Raw genomic sequence first — 21,427 nt, 5'->3', positions numbered from 1 at the left:
AATCGAGTTACTCAATCGCACCTGTTTTCCCCACTTTTAGGGAAAATCGAGATATCAATCGCACCTGTTTTCCCCACTTTCAGGGAAAATCGAGACCCTCAATCGCACCTGTTTTCCCCACTTTCAGGGAAAATCGAGACCCTCAATCGCACCTGTTTTCCCCACTTTCAGGGAAAATCGAGATATCAATCGCACCTGTTTTCCCCACTTTCAGAGAAAATCGAGACCCTCAATCGCACCTGTTTTCCCCACTTTCAGGGAAAATCGAGACCCTCAATCGCACCTGTTTTCCCCACTTTCAGGGAAAATCGAGACCCTCAATCGTACCTGTTTTCCCCACTTTCAGGGAAAATCGAGATATCAATCGCACCTGTTTTCCCCACTTTCAGGGAAAATCGAGATATCAATCGCACCTGTTTTCCCCACTTTCAGGGAAAATCGAGACCCTCAATCACACCTGTTTTCCCCACTTTCAGGGAAAATCGAGACCCTCAATCACACCTGTTTTCTCCACTTGCAGGGAAAATCGAGACCCTCAATCACACCTGTTTTCTCCACTTGCAGGGAAAATCGAGACCTGTCCCTGTTGTGAGTGGCGTCGTCGGCCGGGACACAGCTCTGCCAGCGGAGAGTGTTGACACCAAAAGCACACAGGAAGGAATCACGCCCTGGGGAAGTGCCTCTCAGACCTTCTGGGGAGCTGATACCATCTATCCCTCGGGAGGTGATGAAGACTATCCCTGGGGAGGCGATGATGACTATTCCTGGGGAGGTGATGAAGACTATCCCTGGGGAGGTGATGGCGACTCTCAGTGGGATGGTGGAGATGACAGTTCGTTTGTAGATCTAAATCGCCAAGATTTTTTTTTTATAAGGGAAGATGACACTCAAGCCCCGTGGGGAGGTGGCAATCATGCCGCACAGGGAGGTAAAAATCAGGACCCCTGGGGAGGTGACACGCAAGCTCCGTTTGGAGGTGACACACACGCCCCCTGGGGAGGGGACATACATGCCCCCTGGGGAAGTGACACTCAAGCCCCTTGGGGAGGGGATGCTCAAGCCCCTTGGGGAGGTGACACTCAAGCCCCTTGGGGAGGTGACACTCAAGACCCTTGGGGAGGGGACACTCAAGCCCCTTGGGGAGGTGACACTCAAGCCCCTTGGGGAGGTGACACTCAAGCCCCTTGGGGAGGTGACACTCAAGCCCCTTGGGGAGGTGACACTCAAGCCCCTTGGGGAGGTGACACTCAAGCCCCTTGGGGAGGGGACACTCAAGCCCCTTGGGGAGGGGACACTCAAGCACCTTGGGGAGGTGACACTCAAGCCCCTTGGGGAGGGGACGCACACGCCCCCTGGGGAGGAGACGCACACGCCCCCTGGGGAGGAGACGCACACGCCCCCTGGGGAGGAGACGCACACGCCCCCTGGGGAGGAGACGCACACGCCCCCTGGGGAGGAGACGCACACGCCCCCTGGGGAGGAGACGCTCAAGCCCCCTGGGGAGGAGACGCTCAAGCCCCCTGGGGAGGGGATGCTCAAGCCCCTTTGGGAGGAAACGCTCAAGCCCCTTTGGGAGGAGACGCACAAGCCCCTTTGGGAGGAGACGCACAAGCCCCCTGGGGAGGGGACGCTCAAGCCCCCTGGGGAGGGGACGCTCAAGCCCCTTGGGGAGGGGACGCTCAAGCCCCTTGGGGAGGGGACGCTCAAGCCCCTTGGGGAGGGGACGCTCAAGCCCCTTGGGGAGGGGACGCTCAAGCCCCTTGGGGAGGGGACGCTCAAGCCCCTTGGGGAGGGGACGCACAAGCCCCTTGGGGAGGGGACGCTCAAGCCCCTTGGGGAGGGGATGCTCAAGCCCCTTGGGGAGGGGACGCTCAAGCCCCTTGGGGAGGGGACGCTCAAGCCCCTTTGGGAGGGGACACTCAAGCCCCTTGGGGAGGGGACACTCAAGCCCCTTTGGGAGGGGACACTCAAGCCCCTTTGGGAGGGGACACTCAAGCCCCTTTGGGAGGGGACACTCAAGCCCCTTTGGGAGGGGACACTCAAGCCCCTTTGGGAGGGGACACTCAAGCCCCTTTGGGAGGGGACACTCAAGCCCCTTTGGGAGGGGACACTCATGCCCCTTTGGGAGGGGACACTCATGCCCCTTTGGGAGGGGACACTCATGCCCCTTTGGGAGGGGACACTCATGCCCCTTTGGGAGAGGACACACACGCCTCCTGGGGAGGAGACGCTCAGAATGTACGAGATGAGCCTCAGGTCCCACCGGGTAGTGGTACTCGAGTCCCATTGAATGATGGCATTTATATTCCTGGTGATGGCTCCAAGGCCCCTTCTGATGATGTGCCTCAGAGCTTGTCGGGAGAAAGCTCTCAGATCCCTTCGAGTGATGGCTCTTCAGTCATATTGGAACATGGCACTCAATTTTCATGGGAAGTTGGCTCTGAGAGCTCTTGGGGCGACACAGTAAATTCATTGAGAGACGACACTCCATCATTCCTGGGAAGTGAAACTCACAACACTTTAGTAGCAGACCCACAGAGTACTTGGAACACGGGAGATGGCGACTCGACCAACCCATGGGGAGAGGATACTGGTAGTCAGGACTTCCTAGGAGAGGACAGTCACAGATATAAGGGATCATTTGAACCTCAGGAACCCAGTGGCGATTATTTTGGCCAGCCTGGTGTGAGCGACAGTGCTGGGGAGTCATTCTTCCTTGGACCCGAAGTCCAGATGTTTCACCAGGAAAGCCCAACTAGCAACGACCAACAGGACGTGCTTTACTTTGCGCTGGAGGACATCCTAGAGCAGGCCGAGTCCTATAGCAACGAAAAGGTTCCACGGTTCTTGTCCTATATTAAGCCTATGGAAGCTGGCCATTCTTTTGACTTTGCAGAAGAGGAGAATGTCAGGAACCAATACACTGAGAATCATATTGAAGTTGAGCAGTACTTCGATCCCCTCTCCTATGGGATTAGGAAACGTGGACTTCATGAGCCTATGCTTCTTCCTGAGATGCCCAAGATTGAGGGCCAAGAAAGCAAGGAGGATGAGCACATGTCTAAAGAGATGATGGATGTAAGTAGATACGACGAGGGAATGAATGATGGTTGATGATTTGATTATATGGGTTGGGTGTAAGGAGTGTCTGAGTTGATATGTGTATTTTTTGTACAAGTACTTACATTGTGATGTCTCAATTTTCGTGCCAAGTGTTCCAGACTTGGTGTGTGTACTCCATTTTAAAGAATCCCATAATAGTGGTAGATTTACAAATCTATGACTCGTTATCTGTCTTCAGTGACATGAATTAAAAATGATTTTGTTCATGGTGACCCGAAAAACACAAATTTTATCTGTAATCTCAGATGGCTCTTTTCTCTTTCCACTGCTCAAGTTTTTGTCATGTTAAGTCATTGTTAACATTCACACCACTTCATATAGTTTTTACCCTGTGCTCAAATAAACTGGAGCAATAAAACTTGACATGATCTATACAATTATTCTGGTTAAATCTTACAGTTGCTACACCTATGTGTCTCCTTCACTTACTTAGGTTGTCATTTATATGCAGAGAGGTAGATAAAGATATCTAAATGTAAGTCAGTGTCATTTTTCATGATATCAAAGCAGCTGTCTGCCAATCAGCAGATATCAAAATGCTTCTTGTAGTGTATGGCTGTGCACTTCAACTCTAAGCCAAATTTTGCCATCCTTGGAGTGCTCATATATCCCACCGCTGCCACCCAAAAGACAGTTGTAGCTAGGTATAGACCCAGTAAAAATTTAGTGTGTCTGGTCCAGTTTAGGCTCAACCGAGAATATGGATTTTATTCTGGGAATTATTAGTCTCTAGTGTACAGTTATAAGGTTCCAGGCCCATCCAATTTGGAGGTTCAAGAATTTTGTGTATTGTATATGTGGACATGATTGATATGCAAATGAAGGGTGGATGGAAAATGTGTGTTTTGTGTGTGGGTGTGGATGTGTTTGAAAGTAGTAGTTCAAGATATTATACTGTAATGATAGATGGTAAGGGATCAGTTTGAATATATTTTTATTCATCTAGCCTTTTACAACCTTTCAGGGGTTGTGAGATATTAGAGTAACCAGCAGTGTACTGTTTATTAGACCACACCCCCAGTATTGCCATGAACTTTCTTAACTAAGTTATCATTTAATGTTATATCCTCTCAGCCGTCCCACCACCCCAACTCACCCCCATCCAATTCACCCCCACCCAATTCACCCCCACCCAATTCACCCCCACCCAACTCACCCCCACCCAACTCACCCCCACCTTACTAATCACCTAATACCTCCCCCGCCCCTTTCCCCACAGCACTTGGGTTTTGAAGTGACCAACCCCTTAGAAGTGAACAAAGGCAAGCTCTACCAGATGGACATGCTGATCCCTAAAGAGCAGATGGACCACGTCATGAGGGACCTTGAGACCAACGGCGCCGAGGGCAAGAAAGCCATTTCGGACAAACGATACCACTGGCCTGTCGGGCGTGGGGGGTATCCGCTTGTGCCCTATACCTTTGAGGACGGTAGGGTAGGGCGGTCCGCTGTGGGGCTGGGCTGTTTTGTTTTGTTTTGTTGGTAGTTTTTGATTTGAGTTGATAAAAATGTGTTTATGGGACAAGTGTATACGTTATGTAAAAAGGCAGGGAAAGGTGATATAACATCTATCTAAACAGGTGTTTCTATTTGTGTTGAAGGCTTTCAGTCAAATATTATTTCTACTTGCATGAAGGGCTGTGCGAATGTGCTTGCATTAGTCTCATATTATCTAGCCGATAAAAAAATTGATAATTGTCTATAACAAAGTTAATATAGTCAATAAGTGATATAAGTTGTAATACATAGTATGTTGTAGTGATATTTGGTAGTAGTAGTAGTCGCAATAGTATCAGTCATAATGATAATGCTAGTAATAGTGATAGTCCTAATACTTTTATTAACTACGTTTCAATACTTTTACGATTTTGTATAACTTGTCATTTCAACTCGTCAGTATCTCTTGTGATGAAGCGTCGTAGTTTGTTTTGATGTTTCCTTTTTTTATAATAATGTATTGAATGCTTGTTATTTCAGCCTGCCACAATCCCTCGTACTTTTAGTTTTAGTGGTGAGAGGTTAAGCTGAGATATACTGTGATATATATATATATATATATATGTGTGTGTGTGTGTGTGTGTGTGTGTATAGTGTGTGTTTTTAGTGTGTACTTCCTATTGTTATGTTACTGTATGTTTTTGTTTGTTTACATAATTATCTTTCTACAATTAGGTCTTGCTAATTCATGTATTAATTCCATTTTCATTTACAATAGTTTTTTATAGTCGTCTTACTCACACCCCCACCCTACCCACAGCAAAGGTAAACCAAGGTATCTGTCTGAAGGCGATGAAGGAATGGATGAACCACACTTGCGTCAAGTTCGAGGAGGTGGAGCGAGGGACGCGGACACCCCACCTGCAGTTCGTTCAGGGCAATGGATGCTTTTCCTTCATTGGGCGCATCTGGTTCTATAAGGGTCAGCACGTCTCCATTGGGAGGAACTGTGGTACGGTAGGTGGTCTTCTGATGGCGTGTTCTTGTTGTTGTTGTTTTTCTTGTTTTCCTTTGTTTTTTTTGTTTTTGTTTTTGTTTTTATTGCCTTTTTTCAGTTCTCTTGTATCCTCTGGTTTTTATGTTTTTTTGTTAATGTTTCACTATGTTGCACTATGTTTCTTGATTCTGATTTTATATGGTTTATGGTCGTGTTTTTTCTTTTTCTTTTTCTCTTTTCTCATATATACCCCCTCTTTCTCCCTCTCTCTCTCTCACCCTAGAATTTTCCATTTGCGTTCTACTACTACTATTATTTTTAGTAGTAGTACTACTACTACTAATGATAATAATATTAATATTAATATTAATATTAATATTAATATTAATACTAATAATTCTACTACTACTACTACTACTACTACTACTAATAATACTACTACTACTACTACTACTACTAATACTAATACTAATATTACTACTACTACTACTACTAATACTAATACTAATATTACTACTACTGTACTAATATTACCACTACTAATATTACTACTACTAATATTACTACTACTGTACTAATATTACTACTACTAATATTACTACTACTGTACTAATATTACTACTACTGTACTAATATTACTACTACTAATATTACTACTACTGTACTAATATTACTACTACTAATATTACTACTACTACTATTATTACTACTACTATTATTACTACTACTATTATTACTATTAATATTATTATTACTATTATTATTGTTATTATTACTATTATTATTGTTGTTATTATTATTATTATTATTATTACGATTATTATTACGATTATTATTACGGTTATTATTATTGTTAATATTGTTATAATTATTATTATTATCATTATTATCATTATCATTATGACTACTACTACTATTACTATTACTTCCACTATTACAACTACTATGACTGCTGTTCCTCCTCCTCCTTCATCGTCTTGTTTTTCGTTCCCTTTGGAATCTTCCCAAGATTCCTTCTCGCGCCTTACATTCTCTCTTCCCCTTTCCTTCCTTCTTTTCTTTCTCTTGTTCCGTCTTTACGTCTTTTTTTTTCCTTTTTTATAATCTCTCTCAATCACTCTTTTTCTCTCCTCTTTTTCTCTTTCGCTCCTCTTTTTCTCTTTCTCTCCTCTTTTTCTCTTTCCTCTTTTTCTCTTTCTCTCCTCTTTTTCTCTTTCCTCTTTTTCTCTTTCTCTCCTCTTTTTCTCTTTCCCTCCTCTTTTTCTCTTTCCTCTTTTCTCTTTCTCTCCTCTTTTTCTCTTTCCCTCCTCTTTTTCTCTTTCCCTCCTCTTTTTCTCTTTCCCTCCTCTTTTTCTCTTTCCCTCCTCTTTTTCTCTTTCCCTCCTCTTTTTCTCTTTCTCTCCTCTTTTTCTCTTTCCTCTTTTTCTCTTTCTCTCCTCTTTTTCTCTTTCCCTCCTCTTTTTCTCTTTCCCTCCTCTTTTTCTCTTTCCCTCCTCTTTTTCTCTTTCCCTCCTCTTTTTCTCTTTCCCTCCTCTTTTTCTCTTTCCCTCCTCTTTTTCTCTTTCCCTCCTCTTTTTCTCTTTCCCTCCTCTTTTTCTCTTTCCCTCCTCTTTTTCTCTTTCTCTCCTCTTTTTCTCTTTCCCTCCTCTTTTTCTCTTTCCCTCCTCTTTTTCTCTTTCCCTCCTCTTTTTCTCTTTCTCTCCTCTTTTTCTCTTTCCTCTTTTTCTCTTTCTCTCCTCTTTTTCTCTTTCCCTCCTCTTTTTCTCTTTCCCTCCTCTTTTTCTCTTTCTCTCCTCTTTTTCTCTTTCTCTCCTCTTTTTCTCTTTCCTCTTTTTCTCTTTCCCTCCTCTTTTTCTCTTTCCCTCCTCTTTTTCTCTTTCCCTCCTCTTTTTCTCTTTCCCTCCTCTTTTTCTCTTTCCCTCCTCTTTTTCTCTTTCCCTCCTCTTTTTCTCTTTCCCTCCTCTTTTTCTCTTTCTCTCCTCTTTTTCTCTCCTTTTTTCTCTTTTTCTCTCTTTCTCTCCTCTTTTTCTCTTTCTCTCCTCTTTTTCTCTCCTTTTTTCTCTTTTTCTCTTTCCTCTCCTTTTTTCTTTTTCTCTTTCCTCTTTTTCTCTTTCCTCTTTTTCTCTTTCTCTCCTCTTTTTCTTTTTTTCTCTCTCTCTCCTCTTTTTCTCTTTTTTTCTCTCTCTCCTCTTTTTCTCTTTTTCTCTCTCTCTCCTCTTTTTCTCTTTCTCTTTCTCTCCTCTTTTTCTTTTTTTCTCTCTCTCTCCTCTTTTTCTCTTTTCTCTCTCTCTCCTCTTTTTCTCTTTTTCTCTCTCTCTCTCCTCTTTTTCTCTTTCTCTCCTCTTTTTCTCTTTCCTTTTCTCTCCTCTTTTTCTCTTTCCTTTTCTCTCCTCTTTTTCTCTTTCTCTCCTCTTTTTCTCTTTCTCTTTCTCTCCTCTTTTTCTCTTTCTTTTTCTCTCCTCTTTTTCTCTTTCTCTCCTCTTTTTCTCCTCTTTTTCTCTTTCTCTCCTCTTTTTCTCTTTCTCTCCTCTTTTTCTCTTTCCTCTTTTTCTCTTTCTCTCTTTTTCTCTTTCTCTCCTCTTTTTCTCTTTCTCTCCTCTTTTTCTCTTTCCCTCCTCTTTTTCTCTTTCCCTCCTCTTTTTCTCTTTCCCTCCTCTTTTTCTTTCTCTCCTCTTTTTCTCTCCTTTTTTCTCTTTTTCTCTCTTTCTCTCCTCTTTTTCTCTTTCTCTCCTCTTTTTCTCTCCTTTTTCTCTCTTTTTCTCTTTCCTCTCCCTTTTTTCTTTTTCTCTTTCCTCTTTTTCTCTTTCCTCTTTTTCTCTTTCTCTCCTCTTTTTCTTTTTTTCTCTCTCTCTCCTCTTTTTCTCTTTTTCTCTCTCTCTCCTCTTTTTCTCTTTTTCTCTCTCTCCTCTTTTTCTCTTTCTCTTTCTCTCCTCTTTTTCTTTTTTTCTCTCTCTCTCCTCTTTTTCTCTTTTTCTCTCTCTCTTTTTCTCTTTTTCTCTCTCTCTCTCCTCTTTTCTCTTTTTCTCTCTCTCTCTCCTCTTTTTCTCTTTCTCTCCTCTTTTTCTCTTCTCTCCTCTTTTTCTCTTTCTCTTTCTCTCCTCTTTCTCTTTCTCTTTCTCTCCTCGTTTCTCTTTCTCTTTCTCTCCTCTTTTTCTCTTTCTCTTCTCTCCTCTTTTTCTCTTTCTCTTTCTCTCCTCTTTTTATCTTTCTCTTTCTCTCCTCTTTTTCTCTTTCTCTTTCTCTCCTCTTTTTCTCTTTCTCTTTCTCTCCTCTTTTTTCTCTTTCTCTTTCTCTCCTCTTTTTCTCTTTCTCTTTCTTCTCCTCTTTTTTCTCTTTCTCTTCTCTCCTCTTTTTCTCTTTCTTCTTTCTCTCCTCTTTTTCTCTTTCTCTCCTCTTTTTCTCTTTTTTCTCTTTTTCTCTCTTTCTCTCCTCTTTTTCTCTCTTTCTCTCCTCTTTTTCTCTTTCTCTCCTCTTTTTCTCTTTTTCTCCCTCTTTCTCTCTTTCTCTCCTCTTTTTCTCTTTCTCTCCTCTTTTTCTCTTTTTTCTCTTTTTCTCTTTCTCTCCTCTTTTTTTCTTCTTTTCTCTCCTCTTTTTCTCTCTTTCTCTTTCTCTCCTCTTTTTCTCTTTCTCTTTCTCTCCTCTTTTTATCTTTCTCTTTCTCTCCTCTTTTTCTCTTTCTCTTTCTCTCCTCTTTTTCTCTTTCTCTTCTCCTCTTTTTCTCTTTCTCTTTCTCTCCTCTTTTTCTCTTTCTCTTTCTCTCCTCTTTTTCTCTTTCTCTTCTCTCCTCTTTTTCTCTTTCTCTTTCTCTCCTCTTTTTTCTCTTTTCTCTTCTCTCTCTTTCTCTCTTTCTCTCTCTTCTCTTTTTCTCTCTTTCTCTTTCTCTCCTCTTTTTCTCTCTCCTCTTTCTCTCCTCTTTTCTCTTTCTCTTTCTCTCCTCTTTTCTCTTTTCTCTTTCTCTCCTCTTTTTCTCTTTCTCTTTCTCTCCTCTTTTTCTCTTTCTCTTTCTCTCCTCTTTTTCTCTTTCTCTTTCTCTCCTCTTTTTCTCTTTCTCTTTCTCTCCTCTTTTTCTCTTTCTCTTCTCTCCTCTTTTTCTCTTTCTCTCTTCTTTTTCTCTTTCTCCTTCTCTCCTCTTTTCTCTTTCTCTTTCTCTCCTCTTTTTCTCTTTCTCTCTCTCTCTCTCTCCCTCCCCCTTCTCACCGTCTCCCTCCCACCCTCCCCCTTCTCACCGTCTCCCTCCCACCCTCCCCCTTCTCACCGTCTCCCTCCCACCCTCCCCCTCCTCACCGTCTCCTCTCCCTCCCTCCCCCTCTCACCGTCTCCCCTCCTCCCTCCCCCTTCTCACCGTCTCCCTTCCTCCCTCCCTCCCTCCCCCTTCTCACCGTCTCTCCCTCCCTCCCTCCCCCTCTCACCGTCTCCCTCTCCTCCCTCCCTCCCTCCCCCTTCTCACCGCTCCCCCTCCCTCCCCCTCCACCTCCCCTCCTCACCCTCCTCCCCTCCTCCCTCCCTCCCTCCCTCCCTTCTCACCGTCTCCCTCCCTCCCTCCCCCTTCTCACCGTCTCCCTCCCTCCCTCCCTCCCCCTTCTCACCGTCCCCTCCCTCCCTCCCCCTCCCCCTTCTCACCGCTCCTCCCTCCCTCCCTCCCTCCCCCCCTCCCCCTTCTCACCGTCTCCCTCCCTCCCTCCCTCCCCCTTCTCACCGTCTCCCTCCCTCCCTCCCTCCCTCCCCCTTCTCACCGTCTCCCTCCCTCCCTCCCCCTTCTCACCGTCTCCCTCCCTCCCTCCCCCTTCTCACCGTCTCTCTCCCTCCCCCTTCTCACCGTCTCCCTCCCTCCCTCCCTCCCCCTTCTCACCGTCTCCCTCCCTCCCTCCCTCCCTCCCCCTTCTCACCGTCTCCCTCCCTCCCTCCCCCTTCTCACCGTCTCCCTCCCTCCCTCCCTCCCTCCCCCTTCTCACCGTCTCCCTCCCTCCCTCCCTCCCTCCCCCTTCTCACCGTCTCCCTCCCTCCCTCCCTCCCTCCCCCTTCTCACCGTCCCCCTCCCTCCCTCCCTCCCTCCCCCTTCTCACCGTCTCCCTCCCTCCCTCCCTCCCCCTTCTCACCGTCTCCCTCCCTCCCTCCCTCCCCCTTCTCACCGTCCCCCTCCCTCCCTCCCTCCCTCCCTCCCTCCCCCTTCTCACCGTCTCCCTCCCTCCCTCCCTCCCTCCCCCTTCTCACCGTCTCCCTCCCTCCCTTCCTCCCCCTTCTCACCGTCTCCCTCCCTCCCTTCCTCCCCCTTCTCACCGTCTCCCTCCCTCCCTTCCTCCCCCTTCTCACCGTCTCCCTCCCTCCCTCCCTCCCCCTTCTCACCGTCTCCCTCCCTCCTCCCTCCCTCTCACCGTCTCCCTCCCTCCCTCCCCCTTCTCACCGTCTCCCTCCCTCCCTCCCTCCCCCTTCTCACCGTCTCCCTCCTCCCTCCCTCCCCCTTCTCACCGTCTCCCTACCTCCCTCCCTCCCCCTTCTCACCGTCTCCCTACCTCCCTCCCTCCCCCTTCTCACCGTCTCCCTACCCTCCCTCCCTCCCCCTTCTCACCGTCTCCCTACCTCCCTCCCTCCCCCTTCTCACCGTCTCCCTACCTCCCTCCCTCCCCCTTCTCACCGTCTCCCTACCTCCCTCCCTCCCCCTTCTCACCGTCTCCCTACCTCCCTCCCTCCCCCTTCTCACCGTCTCCCTACCTCCCTCCCTCCCCCTACCTCCCTCCCTCCCCCTTCTCACCGTCTCCCTTCCACCCTCCCCCTTCTCACCGTCTCCCTCCCTCCCTCCCCCTTCTCACCGTCTCCCTCCCTCCCCTTTCTCACCGTCTCCCTCCCTCCCCCTTCTACGCAGTACGCAGCCGTGCATGAGGTAGGTCATGCCCTGGGCCTCTTCCACGAGCAGTCTCGGCCGGGTCGGGACAAGGAAATCCGCGTGAACAGCGAAAACATCCATAGCAGCTCCTTGTTTAACTTCGAGGCGGTTAAGTTCAACGTCATCAACAACTATGGGGTCAAGTATGATCTCACTTCCGTTATGCACTACAGAGCGAAGGTAAGGGGGCGGGTTGAAGGCGTGGCTTGTCGGGGGGTAAATGGGGCGTCTTCTGTTTGGCTGTACTGGCTTGGGGGGTCTTTTTGTTTTTCTCTTTTCTATGTGCTTTTCTCTTTATTTTTATGTTTTTTTTTTTTTTTTTTGGTCTTTCTCTGTTTTTCTCTTTTCTATGTGCTTTTCTCTTTATTTTTTTGTTTTGTTTTTTATCTTTCTCTGTTTTTCTCTTTTTGTTTGTCTTTCTTTTCTGTTTTTTTTTTTCTTTCTTTCTTTCTCTTTGCTTTTCTCTTTCTCAATTTTTCTTTCTCTTTGTTTTTCTCTTACTTTTTGTTTTTTGGGTTTTTTTCGCTCTTTCTCTTTCTCACATTACCTCTCTTTCTCTTATTCTCTCTCTCTCCTCTCTCCCTCTCTCCCTCCCTCTCTCCCTCCCTCTCCCCCCCTCTCCCCCCCTCTCCCCCCTCTCCCCCCTCTCCCTCCCTCTCCCTCCCTCTCTCTCCCTCTCTCTCTCTCTCCCTCTCTCTCTCCCTCTCTCTCTCCCTCTCTCTCTCCTCCCTCCCTCTCTCTCTCCTCCCTCTCTCCCTCCCTCTCTCTCTCTCTCCTCCCTCCCTCTCTCCCTCCCTCTCTCTCTCTCTCCTCCCTCCCTCCCTCTCTCTCTCTCTCCTCCCTCCCTCTCTCCCTCCCTCTCTCTCTCTCTCCTCCCTCCCTCTCTCCCTCCCTCTCTCTCTCTCCTGCCTCCCTCTCTCCCTCCCTCTCTCCCTCCCTCTCTCCCTCCCTCTTTCCCTCCCTCTCTCCCTCCCTCTCTCCCCTCTCCCTCCCTCTCTCCCTCCCTCTCTCCCTCCCTCCCTCCCTCCCTCTCTCCCTCTCTCCCTCCCTCCCTCTCTCCCTCCCTCTCTCCCTCCCTCCCTCCCTCCCTCCCTCTCCTCTCCCTCCCTCTCTCCCTCCCTCTCTCCCTCCTTCTCTCCCTCCCTCTCTCTCCTCTCCCTCCCTCTCTCCTCTCCCTCTCTCTCCTCTCCCTCCCTCTCTCTCCTCTCCCTCCCTCTCTCCCTCTCTCCCTCTCTCCCTCTCTCTCCTCTCCCTCCCTCTCTCCCTCCCTTTCTCCCCTCTCCATCCCTCTCTCTCCTCTCCCTCCCTCCCTCTCTCCCTCTCTCCCCTCTCCCTCCCTCTCTTCCCTCTCTCTCTCCCCCTCCTCTCCTCCCCCTCCCTCTCCCTCTCCCACTCAGGTAATGGTTTATAGCGATAAGTATATATCGCATATTTTTCTTGGCTTTGAAGTTTATAATTCCTCATGCTGCAAATAAAGTAGTGAAATGAATAAAAAGCGCGAGATTTAAATGATGACAATGATGACAGTTAATCCAAAGTCTCATTATCGTTAGTGTCCAACCGCCCTATATGTTACTGCGTCATGTCATGAAGAGTTGGGGCCGTTTGGGCAGTTCTCTGACTTAATCTTACAGTTGTAGGCCTTGGATGTGACACCCTCTCTGTTGGCGGTGTCCGTTATCTGGAAACAAACAAACAAACAAAAAAACTAGAATCCGTGTGTGTATGCCCCATGTTGAAAGATCATGTTTGAAGAAAAAAAAATTCCATGTAAGAAGGGAGAATTCAATATCTCATTTTATGTAGAATTTTATATAATCTTCTTGATAGGATTTAAACCCCCACTCACAGGGCGGATCCTTGCTGGGGAGACTACGTAAATTTACGTAAATTTCTATATAAAATGCGTCATCCATCATATAAAGAAGCGATCTAGGTAAATGGGCATTGTATCAGAAGGTGTAGTGTTCATAAAACCATTCAAGATTCTGGTTAGATAATCTTTGGATGGTTCGTAGTGTGTAGTGGCTTGGTTCCTGAGCGTGAGTTCGAGTCTTCGTCAGGGAGAACATAGAATAAATTTGCATATCTAGATCGACATACTACCTGGGCCATAATCAATGACCTGAACATCAGAACTAGAAACTGATTACTTGAAATATGTAGAAGATATTTTGCACTTCTTTCATGATGACCCCTACCCCATACTTGCAATTTAATGTTCCGACTTTGCTGATCCCCATGCAATAGAAGGAATTAGTGTCCAAATCTGTGACATTTGCACAAAAATAACTCAATAAATAAATAAATAACAGAAATTAAAGATAAATTAATTACACATTGGCCAAGCACAACCCATACCGGACCAGCAGTGAACAACAGTGCCACATTATTTTACTGACAGTCAGGGTGAATTTTTTAAGAGTCGATGAAGCATTTAGTTCATAAAGCATGGTGCCTAGAATTACCCTGCACCAAATTTCAGAACAGGACATTCCTGTATAATTGTAATGAATATCTCATATAGAAATGCCATCCTGTGGCAAATTAGCACTGGTAATTATAATGAGCAAACTCTTACCTTACTAGTGATTATTAAGGTATTATCTACAGAAAAGATGAAGCATACAGGGTATGGCACCATCTGGCAATCTAAGAGTACTGCTAGGACATCAATCTATAAAGGACTATCTCGGAAACCGCAGGTTACAAGTCAAACGTAGGCTCACTACGCTATGCAGTATGTATAGGATGCAGTTTTGGAAACAGCCAAATTTACAATAAATTGTGCAAGACCCTAAGTTGCAGGGTCTTACTCAGTCAAATAGCAATGTCCAAAGAATATCACTTGTTAATTATATTAATTTCTTCATAGACTTGTCTTTTCCTTGTATAATAAGATGTCTTTTTTAAGGTAAGACATGCAGATAACGTAAGAACTATGGAATGTATAATTAATACCCGACAGATGGCCTTCTAACTACAAAAGACGCTCAGCCAGTTTGGATTAATGTTATGGAAAGGAAAGCTTTTACAGTTCTATACATAAACCTTATCAAATCACCCCATGCCTCTCTCTCAAAACGTACACTTCAACCTGTTCTCTTCTCTCTCTCCCGTAGACCTATTACAACGGTGGTCTGACCTTGTCCACTATCAACCCCCTTCACCAAGAACTAGTTGGTACCATGGCTACTTTGAGTCACAGAGACAAGTTGCTGGTCAATCGCATGTACAGATGTATAGGTATGTTATAGTTGTGGCTAATGGAGACAAAGGTATAGATGGGGTTGGATAGAAAGGGGTACGTAGTTGAGGTTTTCGATGCCAAGTCCGTTTTTTTTTCCAGAATGACGTGGAATTGTTTGTTTTTTCGTATGTATTTTTTGGAATCTATAATAGCCTCTTTTCGAGGTAAATTTCCTCCATATTGTATATCAATGTACATAAACAGCCCAGTGATTTTTAATTTGTATTTTGACATCCACCGGGAAATACAATTTGCCTATACAGATGCTTCACTTCACAGATAAGTGGTTAAAAGCATGTGGAATGAACACGGACCCTTGCAAGAACGAGGGATACTTGGGTGTGAACTGTACCTGCATTTGTCCTCCAGGAACTTGTGGCGAGAACTGCCAATATCTGGTGGGGGATTATTATGGTAAGAAAGAAATTATGAATTTAGATGATTTTTAAGTTTTTTGTATTTGTCTCTCTTTTTTCTTTGCACTGTTTTCATTTGTATTTCCTTGCATTTAGGTATACTTTGGAAATAATCCTGGTATACCTAAAGGATCATTAAAGATACAATATTCTTGATATAATCCTCTGTTTTCCATATTGCTCTTCCGCAGATACGTTCCTGTCTGGTTGCTCAGAGAACATTACCGTCGCCTCAACCATACAGTCTGTAGATTTCCCAAAGCATGTACCAGCAGGTAAGAGAATGATGGTATTTTTTCGCGTAACCCACATAGTTCATAGAATTCCAAAAAACACCAAAAACTTGCATATGTTTTTCCTTGTTTCTCTTATATATGACCTTTATTTATTTTTTCCATGTAACTAAAATAGTTGACGGAATTTCAAAAACACTAGACGCTTGTTTTCCTTTTTCCCCTATGTATGGTATTTATGTACTCATTTTATGGTGCCAGGCCTCTGTTTCTTTACATACATTAGCCCAACACTCGAAATAATGTTCTGTGAAGTAGCCACACCGTCTACACTTACACCGTAGAAACGAAGCGGATTTAACTTGTTCATTGAGTACATAGGTGGGTCATCTTCCCTCATGCATACACAGACTTTGCATTATGACCGTCAGACTTTACCCTGTGATCGTCAGTTTTCGAAATACTTTAATAGTTAAAATTAATCAGTCTTTATTCCCATTGAACTCAAATACGGTTTATTTCTAGGGATTAACCCAGTGGGTCATATGAGGCTGAGCGCAACTGCCTTTTAGCTTTAGGGGCGATAAAGTCTTTGCCCGACCATCTTATGCGTTTCTTGAAGAAACTTCTTTAGAAAACCTGAATTAGAAGCCTCCTTACTGAATAGAAACGAAGCTTAGGAGGACACCAACAGACCCAATATTTTTATTATTAATGGAAAATATCAATAAAAGTCATCTAAAATGTCAATTTGTCCTCGTTTTGAAATGTCCTATAAACGGATGAGCAAGGAACAAAAAGGCCACAAAAGGCACTCTGCAGTAATACTCACGAATCACGCAGACCAAGGGCAAAGGCGGAAGGCGAATCCTGCGTTACTGTTCTTCTGGGTGATCATTTCGGTCGGCCAGAAGTAAGCATACAGTAAAATAGGATGAACTGTTAGGCAGGGATACTAACACTTCTTCGTGTGACAAGAGGAGGACTTCTTTGTTGTCCGACGCATGGCGATTTCCTTTTTTCTTTTTCTTTTTAGAATTTACCCGTCAAATTTAGGATTTTTAAGGATTGGGGGGAGGGAGGGATGGGAAGTTGCATGTCAGGCACCAGTAGTTAAGATCCGTCTAAGGCTTCGGGTTGAGGAAATCGGATAGAATTACTGCCTCTTCGAATGATCGTGATTTTTTTTATCATTCCCTACTGTGCTAGCTCCCTATATTTCCTTCTTTTTTTCTTGTTTCTGTGTGCCCTTTCCTCAATCACTTTACTTGTCTCGGCTCCCCTTCCTGTTTCCTATACCTACTTCCTCTTTTTCTCCCCTCCTTTTCCCTCTGCCCTCGTCCCTTTCCTTCTCTCTCTCTTCCTTTCTAATCACACTTTTTCTAACCATTTTTCGCGTTCCTCCGCTTTTTTTTCTCCCTTTCCTCCCATCTTTTCTCCTCCCTCTTTCCCCCTCTCCCCCCCTTCACCATATCCCTCCATCCTTTCTCCATCCTCTCCTCGTCTAGCTCCTGCCTCCCTCCCTTTCCCCTTCCCCACCTCCTTACCTTTCTACCTACTTGCCTTCTTTCCTTCCTACCTTCCTTCCCTCCGTACCTCCCTCCCTTGCTACCTACCCACCTTCCTTCCTTCCTTCCTCCCTCCCTCCCTTCCTTGCTACCTTCCTTCCCTCCCTCCCTTGCTACCTTCCCTCCCTCCCTCCCTTGCTACCTTCCCTCCCTCCCTTGCTACCTTCCTTCCCTCCCTCCCTCCCTACCTTCCTTCCCTCCCTCCCTCCCTACCTTCCTTCCCTTCCTCCCTCCCTCCCTCCCTCCCTCCCTCCCTCCCTCCCTCCTTCCTTCCCTCCCTCCCTCCCTCCTTCCTTCCTTCCCTCCCTCCCCACCCTCCCTCCTTCTCTCCCTCCCTCCCTCCCCACCCTCCCTCCTTCTCTCCCCTCCCTTCCTCCCTCACTCCCTCTCCTCCCCCCCTCCCTTTCGCAACACCCCCTTTCTTCCCTCCCTTTCTTCCCTCCCTCCTCTCCCTCCCTCCTCTCCCTCCCTCCTCTCCCTCCCTCCCTCCCTTTCGCAACAACCCCTTTCTTCCTTGCCTTTTTTTTTCCTCCTCCTCCAGCGCACCCACCAACCTGCTCCTCTTCCAGGCGTGAAATGCACCAAGTGGATCATTCCCCCAGAGTGCCATCAGGTGGAGCTCACCTTCACCTACTTCTTCATGTACCCGCGCATCCAGTGCCAGAACAAACAAAAGTGCTGTTACTGGGATGGACTGGAAATCAGGACTAAGAGCCCTTACACAGGCACGTGGTAAGTGCTTGAGGGAGGGAGGGAGGCGGTTGCGATGCCTAAGAGGAAGTCGTATTCGGGGGGGGGGGGGGGGGGGGGGGCTCTAGAGGAAGTCGTAGGGGGGGAGTCTCAGATCGGTATTTGGTAAGTCGTTGAAAGAAGGTAAAGAAGAGAATTTAGTAACTAGTGAAGTGCGAGGACACGACACGAGAGGTTTGTTAAGTGCTTGTCGGAAATTAATGAAACAGGGTTGTGGATTGTATCTTGGTTAAAAATGTAGAATGAGATTTAAAGAAGTTTGAGGAAAGTGAAATCACCTTTGAAATATCATAGAATCTACAATAACTAGGACTTTGTAAATGCAGCTAAATATCACAGCCTTCGAGAGACTTTAATTCCGCGTAAATAATAAAGTTAGTTGAATAAGGAAACCCATCTGTCAGCTTTGGCCAACGGCAAAGTATCTCAAGCTCCTTCCTTCCCTCAAGCTTCTGACCCCGGTTTCCCTCAGGTACTGCGGCAGCGAGATCTCCCCGGGCCGGAAGTTCACCCACTCCAAGAGCATAATCCTTTACTACCACGCCACGTCTCGTTTCTCCAGAGGATGGCAAGCGCAGGTTAGGTTCCTCCCAATAGCAGGATGCAAGAAGCAAGGAAAAGCTGGCACAGAGAAGCCCAGCCTGCCCGAAGAACTGACCAGGACGGTGTTCAATACGATGACCATCTTTTCCTTGAACACCGCTGTGAACGAGTTTCTCCCGCCCAAAGGAGACCCGGGGAAGTGTGGTCTCCAAGAGGACTTCGGAAACGTGCACTGGAACTCGCCTCTTTATGGCTTCGAAAAGTATCCGCGGAACTTCTCGTGTTTTTTCACCGTGGTTCCTGTGAGTAACTGCTTTTCTCTTACATTTATTTCCCCAAGTGTTTGTTGTATTCTTCTTTTATTGTAATTGTGCTTTTGTAAGATTGTTTTACTGTAACATCGAGACGCATCCAAATTGTAGGTATGACCTCAGAATAGTTCATTATAGGTATAACGAGATATACTGTTTAGTACTTCAGACTAGTAGCGAATTTGTACATCAAGTTACCATAAAAGGCAAAATTAAAATATTTCGTTGTGAAGTATCAGGTGATAATTCCCGTACCCTTTCCATCACCTACGCATAGAACTTCCCGGTCGCAGTCAATGTGAAGTTTGACTACTTCAAACTGCAGCCCAGGATCAGAGAGGCGTGTGTGGACAGTGTCGACTTAGTAGAACCCTTCAGCCAAGAAAAGAAGTATGAGAAACGCAGATAAAACAAAATTATCATATACATATGTATATATACATAAGGCATACATACACCTATGTACCCACGCCCAGACACAAGGCATAGATATAGACACATCCATGTATAAACAGACAGCTTAGTTATTAGAAGGGTGTATACGCATATATACACTTAAAATTTCATACATTATGAAATGTGATGTGTATATGTATAATCTATTTTTTGTCTATCCATAGCTCTTATTTTCTTGATATCGCTAATTCATCCACATGCCCATTTTGGCGAAGGTTTTGTGGATCCCAGACAAGCGAGATGCTCCTTCCCAGCAGTGCCTTCACAGCAAGATTCGCCTCCGACAAGAACTACAGTTATCAAGGCTTCAACATCACTTTCGAGTCCCTGAGCGATTCGGCTTGCCATAAGGTTCTCGTGGTTTCCGTTCCCGTTATTTTTTTGAGGCCATGTGGTAGAAATTCTGTTATTTCAAATGTATGTATAGGTAAGGAACAAGAATATTGTTTTTATCATCCTGTATTTTCCATTGTATTTGTTTTTTTGTTTTTTTCAATTGCAGATTCTAAATGTAGCTGCAGGAGAGACAGGAATGATCACCACGCCAAACTACCCTGGTCTCCATGGACGAAAGTGCGTGTGCGAGTGGTGGATCATTGTGAGTCTGGCCTTTTGCTCGTTCGATTTGTCGTAATGTCTTGTTATCTTTACTGTTGTTATTAATGCGTTTGTTGGTGTAAAGTGTTCTCTATCATCATTGGGGAGCTAACGCCGGCGGGGGCACATTAGCTCCTCCACCCGAGGTTGTCTGTAACAGGATCGCCCCGAGGGAAGCGAGCCAGGTTCCCGTGTGGCCTGAGTTCTCTCCCGGATTGTGTGTTTAACAGGCTCTGTGTCGGTCTTACGGTTTAAGCGTTACCGGCTGTGTTTCATGATCCGGCGCAAGGGCCTGTTATAAAAGGCATCTAGACGAGATTCCAAGGCACAGGATATCGCTGTTGTTATTACTGTTGGTATTGTTATTCTTGTTGTGTAGGTGAGCATATGTCGTATTTTTGTTTCTCTTGTATTTCCAATATTTATGTTTCCGCTCAAGAATGTAAGTCTCTCACTTTGGAGTTTTGGTGTGATACAGGTATACGCACTTTACTTTTCGAAAAACGTGCGCTTATGTATACCCTTTAGGAAAATATTTTAAAAATGTTTTTCTATAGCTGTGTTATGAAGAGTAACCCGAATAGAGAGAACATTTATGATAGCAGTTACTCAAATACATAATTCTTGTGTACACTTTTTATTAACCTGATTTGCAATTTATACGAACCATTTCCCCAGGCTCCCACAAACAAGAAGATCAAGATTTTAATCGCGGGTAAAAGGATCGGGCGATGTCATGAAAATTACCTCGTGGTGGATCTTCAGGGAACCCGGAGTTACTACCGGCCGTTAAGCTCAAGAGTCTGCGGAGAAAATAATCTGCCCGTCTCCCTCCTCTCGTCTGGCAACGAGTTGAACGTGGTGTATAAATCCATGAGGAATTCTAAAGGCTTCATATTCAGTTTGAGGTTATTTGACTTTTCACGTTAAATTTTTATGGCATTATAATTGTATAAATAATTAGTTTTTACATTATCGTTTTATCTATTTATTGTTCATAGGCGTTGTGTGAATGTTGCAGATCTTTGATCCTAACGGTTGTATAATTGATATTATAATTAATACTGTGTAAAAAAAATAACTTTTATATTGTACTATTTTTTATCGAAACTGATGGTCTAGAATATTTGTTTTACCTTTTTTGCAATAATAATGCTTTCATAATTCCAAAAGTTTTTTTTTTTTAACATGTTAGATGAAAATGAAATCGGAATTCCAGTCTCTGAAACTAGGATACAATTGTCCTTTTATATTTTACAGCCTTTTAATGTTTTTTCAATAGGAAATTAAATATAGTAAAAATGTAAAGCAGTCTCCCATTACTATGGGAAGAAAAAAAAAACACAATATTAGTAATTAATAAAAGCTAAATGAAGAAATAATGAGACTGAAGCAGTGTCCCCAGATGGTACAAATGAAAATTCAAGATTTTCCAAAAGCAAAATTTCAGTCATTCAGCATACAAATTTCACACCTTGGAAAAAGAAATACAGAAACTGAAGAAATTTCCTCATAGGAAATACTTCAAGCAATTATAGTAGCTGGTTGATAAAGGCGAATAAGTAAATGAAATGAAATCAAATTAAGTCCACCCCCCCCCCTCCCCATCCTATAGCCGTTGCCGTGGGTGGGCTAAGGAGACAGAGACGGGGGCGCCATGTAGGGATCACCCCAACCTTGGACCTCAGCCCTCGCCTCAACAAATTTTGCATGGTCTTCTCCCCCTTTCCTGTTCACTTCCTAAGGTGTAATAGCCGTGCTGAAAGGATGGAAGGCTGGTTTTGTGTCAGTCATGAACAGCCTCCAGGAGCTATGGGCACAGTATTCTTTTGGTTAATGCCTAGCCCTTACCCCTTATGGAGAGC

At 45.1% G+C, this 21,427-nt stretch overlaps 1 protein-coding gene across 1 annotated transcript in view; it reads left to right on the top strand.

The window, feature by feature from the left end:
- LOC125044034 overlaps positions 1-20,729 on the top strand; it is a 22,995-nt gene extending 2,266 nt beyond the window's left edge. The window contains exons 3-16 of the mRNA XM_047640477.1: positions 128-323; positions 477-3,078; positions 4,343-4,553; positions 5,381-5,577; positions 11,418-11,618; positions 14,561-14,684; positions 14,968-15,102; positions 15,296-15,379; positions 17,475-17,637; positions 18,128-18,500; positions 18,787-18,899; positions 19,181-19,316; positions 19,468-19,563; positions 20,241-20,729. Of these exons, the coding sequence (XP_047496433.1) occupies positions 128-323; positions 477-3,078; positions 4,343-4,553; positions 5,381-5,577; positions 11,418-11,618; positions 14,561-14,684; positions 14,968-15,102; positions 15,296-15,379; positions 17,475-17,637; positions 18,128-18,500; positions 18,787-18,899; positions 19,181-19,316; positions 19,468-19,563; positions 20,241-20,492 (4,883 nt within the window). The 3' untranslated portion in view covers positions 20,493-20,729. The remainder of the gene's footprint in view (positions 1-127; positions 324-476; positions 3,079-4,342; positions 4,554-5,380; positions 5,578-11,417; positions 11,619-14,560; positions 14,685-14,967; positions 15,103-15,295; positions 15,380-17,474; positions 17,638-18,127; positions 18,501-18,786; positions 18,900-19,180; positions 19,317-19,467; positions 19,564-20,240) is intronic.
- The last annotated feature ends 698 nt before the right edge of the window (positions 20,730-21,427 follow it).

This window comes from Penaeus chinensis, chromosome 35 (assembly GCF_019202785.1).
Source record: "Penaeus chinensis breed Huanghai No. 1 chromosome 35, ASM1920278v2, whole genome shotgun sequence".
Lineage (NCBI taxonomy): Eukaryota > Metazoa > Arthropoda > Malacostraca > Decapoda > Penaeidae > Penaeus > Penaeus chinensis.
Note: the sequence above shows the minus strand (reverse complement) of the source record. Positions and strands in the feature narration are given on the sequence as shown.